The sequence below is a fragment of the Rhea americana genome, unplaced genomic scaffold (genome assembly GCF_003343005.1).
Source record: "Rhea americana isolate MKP2758 unplaced genomic scaffold, rheAme1 scaffold_177, whole genome shotgun sequence".
In the NCBI taxonomy this organism is placed as follows: Eukaryota; Metazoa; Chordata; class Aves; order Rheiformes; family Rheidae; genus Rhea; species Rhea americana.
Window position 1 is genome coordinate 185,624 of NW_028185894.1, and position 7,513 is coordinate 193,136.

The 7,513-nt window shown below is 38.5% G+C and overlaps 1 protein-coding gene across 1 annotated transcript in view; it reads left to right on the forward strand.

The window, feature by feature from the left end:
• Window positions 1-205: 205 nt before the first annotated feature.
• CFAP44 (cilia and flagella associated protein 44) overlaps window positions 206-7,513 on the forward strand; it is a 42,865-nt gene continuing 35,557 nt past the window's right edge. The window contains exons 1-4 of the mRNA XM_085301430.1: window positions 206-221; window positions 5,001-5,090; window positions 5,873-5,965; window positions 6,936-7,107. Of these exons, the coding sequence (XP_085157556.1) occupies window positions 206-221; window positions 5,001-5,090; window positions 5,873-5,965; window positions 6,936-7,107 (371 nt within the window). The remainder of the gene's footprint in view (window positions 222-5,000; window positions 5,091-5,872; window positions 5,966-6,935; window positions 7,108-7,513) is intronic.

Genomic DNA, 7,513 nt, shown 5'->3' on the forward strand with positions numbered 1-7,513 from the left:
TTCCAAAAATAAGACACTCCCCCCCCCCCAATCTATTGTACCGCCCGACGCACCGGTAACGGCCGGCGGCGCGCGGCCCACCCCCCCGCCGCCGAACGCCTCCAGGGCGCATGCGCACGGGCGGCCGCCGGCACGGCCGCACTACAGTTCCCAGAGCGCTCTGCGCGTCGTGGGAGCGGTTGCCTGGAAACGGGGCGAAGCCGCGATGGAGGAGGCGCCAGGTACGGAGCGAGCGGGCGGACGGGCGGGCGCCCCCGGGGACACGCCGCTCCTGCCCCACACGGACACCGGGGCGGGGGCAGGGGGAGCCCCCCCCATCACCCCGGGGGTTCCCCCACGCCCCCGGGTTTCCCCGTGCCCCACCGATCTGCCCCCGGCAGCCACCCCCCCTACCCTGCACTCTCCTCCTGGCCGTTACCGGGGGGCTCCTAACCGCCGCCGCGGCGGTCCGCGGGGCCCCTCTGTGGCRCCGCCGGCGAGCCGCCTCCCCACCGCGCTCCCCTCCTCGGGGGGGCTGTTTCCTTGCTGATTTTATTGCCGACTGCATCTGTGGCATACGTCACTGCTCTCTGAAGTTCATTTTTACGGTTTTCTGTTATACTGTAAGTTAATAAGTAACTACGGTGATGTGACCAGTTCGGTGTTCCCACTTAATAAAAAACCTGGTAACTCACCTTTATTCACAATGCAGGTTTTAGTGGGCTTAACGCTTTTGCTTGCATGAGGCAGGACTAGGACATCTGGGTCCTACCTTTTAGATGTGAGGTTTGAAATCAGAGTCAGATTTTATTTCTCCTAATTTTATAGGAAAATATTTTGAACATGTGCAACACATATCAAACAACAGTCATGTTCTAAGCACTCTAATGGGCATCCCTGTCCGCCTTTTCCTTCTCTCTATCGGGGCAAGAAGAGATAATGAGGTTGTGATAAAGACRATGTGTCTGGATCCTGCTTTGTAGCTTTATTTGTGCTGTCTCAGACTCTAACCASTAGATGTTTTATATATTTATCCTTAATTACTGCAAGGATTGGTATTTTCTGTTCTTCTCTTTCTTAGTCCTCTAGCTATTGTAAGAGAGATAGGTATGTTCCCTATTGCAAAAAAATATTTTCTTGAGTTATATGCCTAAAACTGACATTTAATACTAATTTCATTGTGATACAGACTGATAATGATACACAGACAGCACAGACTGGCAATATTATACACAGCTACGCCTGATTTACACTTAGATATTTTTCTTTGTATTTATGAGCACTAAAAGCCATTAAATTTTTTGAAGGAAAATAAGTCCTTCAAAACTTCATTGCTCACACATACCATGCCCACCAGCAGCCCAAAACACTGTGATGTTGTCTGTAGGATAAAAGAAATGCTTAAACAGTTGTTTGGTAGTGTTTCTTCATTCTTAAAGAAAGAAAGACTCAGAAAAAAAACTGCTGAGGGGACTGTACCTGAAAAAAAGTTAAACCATCATGACTTGACAGATAGAGGAATAATTAGACACTTCCAAAACAGAGCTAGATTTGAAGAGGAGCTTCTGCCTGGAACAGAAGATCAGTACATAGTTGCTCACAGTAGACTCTCCTCATGACAGTTGTTTCAATCCCTATTTAAGGCCAGTATTACCTCAAGGTCAAAAAGAAACTAGTGAGTAGCATGTAAGGCTTAAAGTTACTGTGCTAGAARCAGACCAAGTTGGAATCAATAAAGCAAAAGGAAGTCCTGGGATAAACTGAATAACCTTGCATGGAATAAAGTCAAGTAAAGGAACTGCATACAAGGCAGTCTCTCCTGAGGAAAGAACACGTGGCTGAAAGTACATTTTGAGTTTTGTTCAACCTACTGGTGCCTGAAGCTTTTCTACAAAAATTTACAGACTTGTTGTGTGAACCAAAAAATTAAACATTTGTATGAACCAAAAAATTAAGCTTTTGTATGAACCATAASGCTATTGTGTTAAGTTTTGTGTGAGCCAAAAAAATAAATCCTACAGAAGCAGCACAGAAGAGATGAATTTTTTAACCTCTTGCTTATTACTAGTACTAAAAGTGCTGTAGATATGTTTTGCAGTAATAGTTCCCTATTTCTATACTTTCTGAAGTGCTGGACAAAACTGGCACTATCTTCCTTCCACAGATGTAAAAGCTGAGGTGAGAAAGGCCATGCTTTTTAAGCACAGTCACACAGTGGTGAGGCAGAAACAGTCTTTATAGCAACTACTAGAATTTTTCAGTTTCTGTAGTGTAACTGTGGGCTATATTGCAATCATTATTTAATTTGAGGCTTTCTATGCAGTTAAAGTGTCAATCACAGGATTTATGGAATCTGGYACTGTGTTTATGAAGTTTTACACATTTAAACACCCTTTTTTTTTGAAAGAGGAAAGGCGTAGGAGCATAGTACGAAGAAAGAGGATCCTTTTAGTGAATTGTTTATACATTATCAAATAGACAGCCATTTGATTCAATTTTSTTGTATTTTGAATAAATGAGCCACTTTGTTCACGTGAAAGATCTCTTAATGTCCAAATTTGCTGAGAATCTGAGAGAAACTCCTATACATAACAATTCTACATGGCAGCAAAATAGCTAACAAACATCTTATTTTTGAAAAGGCTGAGATAATATTCCTAAATGAACATATTTATCCATTCTGAGTTAAGGTATGGCTTTGGAAGTCGTAGCTAAGGGAAAGGCAGTTTGAGAGAAAATATTTTCCTTGAAGTTCACAGCTTATAGCCCTGGTCACTGAAACAAGAAAACATGAAATCACTCCTGGGTGAGTTCTTAGMTAGCTAAATAGGGGAACTGATGTGGATCTGTTACAGTATTTAAAGTCAACATCGTGAACTACTAGGGCTAAGTTAAAAAAAAAAATGTATATGAATGCCCTGCTCAGGCAAAGTGTATGATTTGGGATTGACCAAATTTTCTGATAGTCTWCTTGCCTTTTTTCCTGTGAGAAATGTCACACTGATTTTTCTTTCCATGCAGTTTTCAGTATCAAAAGCTTTAGTTCTAAACTTTTCAGGAAAACTGTCTCCTAAAATATGTACAGAGAGAAAATCAGTGTTCACACAGATGCATACCTCTGCCAGAGTGAATCTGTACTAAAGTTTTCTGGACCTGTAAAACCTAGTATCTGCAATCAGAGTAGACATCCCCCCTTAAACCTCCTCAGAGTCTATAAATTCAAAATTTTTGGCAYAGTGCTTGAGCACCATCAGTGTAATATGAACAGTGAACATTGTGATACCTTCTATCACTAGAATCCACGTGTTGAYGCAGGCTGAAATTTTCATACCATCATTCAGCCTAAAGCATTTTCCAGAGCTGAATTAATTTATAATGAAAACTAGTCTTAATAGTCTTAATTTTTGGAAGATAAATGATTGATAATTAGTTACAATAATTTGAAATTTTATAGCACTTTTATCTATGGATATCAAAACACTTTGCTAAGATGGGTAATTATTATTATCACATTTTTCACAAGAGATAAGTGAGACAGCCAGAGGTGAAATGGTTTATACAAATTGTACACGTCATTACTAGATCTAGAATGAATTCTGGTCTCTGAACACTCCACGATATGTTTATGCAGCTAGTCTATAATTATCTCTTCAATTTTAATGATGTCAGATCAGTTACTGTACTAAAAACTTATGAACTTTATTTAACTATATAGAGATATATTGGAATTGTTTTACGTTGATTTGTTTTCTGAATTTAAAAATTTCTGAATTTCTACTTTCAAATTTTTCCCATCACTCCTGAGGGGTAATACCTCATTTTAATTCTTAAATGAAATTATGTAGGAAAGTCAGACTCTGGCAAAGCCTCAGAGCCATCAGAAGAAGATAAGTAGGACAAGTTGACTATATAATGGTCAATGTACAATGTCCTTTTGCCTTCCTTTTTTCTCTGATAGATGGCATTAATACATAGATACATTTAGATATTTTCCCTTTGCTGAAATGCATCAAAAGATCTTTTTACCAAATGGATTCTGACCCAATGCTAAGAACAGAAAATGTATTTTTAAGGACTTYTCTTTCTTGGTATAAATGTCAAGCTTATACATAGAAGGAAATTCGTTTTAATTCTGGCAATATTTGTTCTTCTGAATATTTAGGTTTCTTTACATTCAATTTCTGAATATTTTTAATTCAGATTTTTTTAATAGCTGCGGTATTTGTAGAAAATTGCTCCAATGTTCACTTTAAAGTGTTTTCTTTGGAAATGGAGACCATGTTTGAAATCAAAAGGCAGACCAAATGTAGAGTAAGAGCAATATTTGTCCTTTTTGCTTCTTTTATGAAAGAGCAGAAAAGTTTATATAAAAGACTAATGTGATCATTTTTTATTTGAAAAATCCAKATCTTTTCACTCCAGGGCACAGTGGTAACTAGTGAAATTATAACACTCTGAAAAAAATATTCTGAAAGCTGAGAAATTGCTGGGGGTGGGAGGATTAAGCTGTTTAAAGTTCTTTTTTCTTTCTTTTTTTCATTTTATTAATTTGCTTGCAAGGAATACTGAATGTTTTGAAGAAAGCTCTTTTTTCCTTGAAGATTCATCTCTCTTGCTTCTCCATTGAAGATGTCAGATGACCTCAGACTGTTTCCTGAGATTTATTGAAGCCCACTAGAAAGATGGAGGACTAGCTTTTATTGCTCAAAAATGAATCTTTCCTGAATATATTGGAGAAGCCCAAAACATGCAAATCTCTCTTYGGCTTCCTCCATCACATGATATTTAGATGAAAGTCTTTCTAATAGACTGAAAAAGTACACAGGGGTCCTTACCGGGTTCCCGAAAACAGATCCAATGAATTCACTTTGAGTTAGACATATCCCTGGATTATCTGTGCTTGTAGTCTGCAGACAAGACACATTATTATGTTTGGGAATCTCAGAGTATTTGGGAGGAAAGGAAAATAGTCTAAAAAGCAAAAGACAAGAATATCAAGAGTGTCTCTCCACCACCACCAGGTAAAGAGGACGTGCCATCATCTCCAGGAAAACAGGAGGGAGCAGATGAGAAGCCAGCAGAAGGTGTCCAGGCAAATACCAGCAGCGTCCGTGAGTATTTGCTGCTGTTATATAGTGATTTCAGTACTGAGCCTATGATAGCTTCTGGCTTCTCCTTCAGCTTACCCATTCCTTACTAGTAAGTGTGAATCTTCCGTTGCTACTCCTGATGCTGTCAAATTTAATTTTGACTCTAGTCAAAGATTTGCTCCCTCTAGAGAATTTCTGGGCTGACCACTGTGTCTGCAGCTCCAACTGTCCTTCATCCCATGAAGTCTCTTCTCTGACAATTCTTGCTTCTTGAAAAGGTCTCAATAGCCAGTACTGCAATTAATTCAGTAGTAATTCATCTTTCTTGATGCTCTGGGTTACTGGATGTAAACTCAGTCAGTCTCTTTCAATCACAAGGGCCTGKTTTTTGTCTTTAATACTGCTTTGATCTTGAAAGGCCTGTCTAGGTCCYTTGAGTCCAGTGTCTTTTTCAGAGATTCAGTATGTCATCTAACATATTAAATAGTATAGATGACAGAATCCACTAGTGACTCCTCTGCAGAACTTTGCAAGGCTTATACTGACATATTATTTTTGTYATTTGTTTGATATTCCTATAATACTTTTTTTCTGTTATAGGATGTGTTTCTTTCCTTCCACTAAGTTCTAAAGTGTGGTTATTTGAAGGCAGACTTTTCTGAAGATAACAGGAAATTCATTGATGAACAGAAGGCTTTTTTGTTTTGTTTTGTTTTTTCACTACTCTGGAACTATATATTTGTTTAAATTAAGCATGTATGAGCAAAGTAGTCAGATGTTGTGATTCTAATTATCCTTTGCAGAAGAAAGCAAAACTAGCCTTCTGAAGGAATCACCAACTGCAGAGGAACAGGAAGAAGAATTGGAGCAAGTGGAGTCAGACATTGATCAARTTCGTGAGTACTGCTTTCCACTGAGAAGATACTGACATGTACATAAAAATCCCCCCAGCTCTCCAGTTTCCCCCCTTTTTTTTTCGCCTGTTACTGTTATGAATATTATCTCAGACCAGTGCTACTAAGTTACAGCTACCGAGTTTCTCCTCTTTCTTTCAGCTGGCTTACCTTGTGTATTTTGTTTCATTCTTTCCCTGGTGCTGAGGGGCTGTATTGTATGTTTTTGTTACTGATACAACATCTGTCATAAGATGTTTTCTCATATATTTTTCATATAACATCTAGGAGACAAAAAAAAATTAACATTAGGTGATAAGCTTACAAAATAGGTAATGGAGATTCGGTCTGAGGAATCAAGCTTGAAAATACTTTTAACGACTGCTTATAACTAATTGGAATTCATGTTGACATATTTTGCATTGCAATCCAGTGAAGAACTTTGCTGAGTCACATGTTAGCAGTATGCCCTATCTGTGACAATAGTATCTTATTATAGTCTGCTGTAAGGAAAAGAGCAAAAAATATGTGCTTGTACTAATTGTCTAGTATAATGATGTGCATTCAATAGCTACTAAAAAGAGACACTTTAAACTTTATTTGGTTTCCAAAGCTGAGACCTAAGCACAAAGCAAAGCTGAACTGAAACTACTTTTAGTATCTTAAGGTCTTGAATTTTAAAATCAATGTCTTTAAAACATACCCYAAAATTTTTGCTTTAATATCTTCAATGTAGAGTATTCACAGTAAGGTTTTTAAAAACCTGAGAAAGGGCTTGTTACAAACTGCCCCAGGACAAGTTGTTACAAAGATACAATACATCTGTTTTCTGCTATGGAGTGCCTGTTAGTGTGTTAAGGAAGCAAGGAATCTGTGGATGCTTCATTTTTGCAGTTAGGTACAAGTATCAGCAAGAAGCCTAAGATTTACAGCAATTATAACTTTCCTTAATGTTCCCACTTTGGAGATGCAGAAGAAGATGTGGAAGAGCAGCATGATACTGAAGTATGCTCAGAGCCAGAAAAAAGGCCTGAGAAAGTAGAAAAGAAAATCTCAGAAACCTTCTACTATAAGTATGAAGATTTATACTCACGGCCATTTGTCACTGAAGACTCTGGGATACCAATTAACCTTCTTACTCTTGAGTATCCTTTCTGTTGAGACTGTGCAAATTTAGAGCTAGAAATTTCTTAAAGTATGCTCTTAAAATTGTACTTGCCTAATTTAGAGTACCCTATGTGGCATTAGTGGGATACCTCTGGGTGAGACACAGGTAAGAATCTTGGCCAGTCATGGTTSTGGGTGAATTTGCCGTAAACATTATCTTGACCTCATAAGAATTTGATATTGGACATAGTGCTTACTGTCATAAATACTCCCACAGAACCACATCATGACCAAATTAGTGCGATCAGGCAGAGAACTAAGGTAAGAATATTCCCTGCTAGTAACTCTTCTTTTCTGTGTAATTACATTGGCCTTTCTGACGGACCTTATGAAAGGGTATGGGCAGAAGAGCTGCTGTGTACCTCTTTTTTTTTTTTTTTTTTT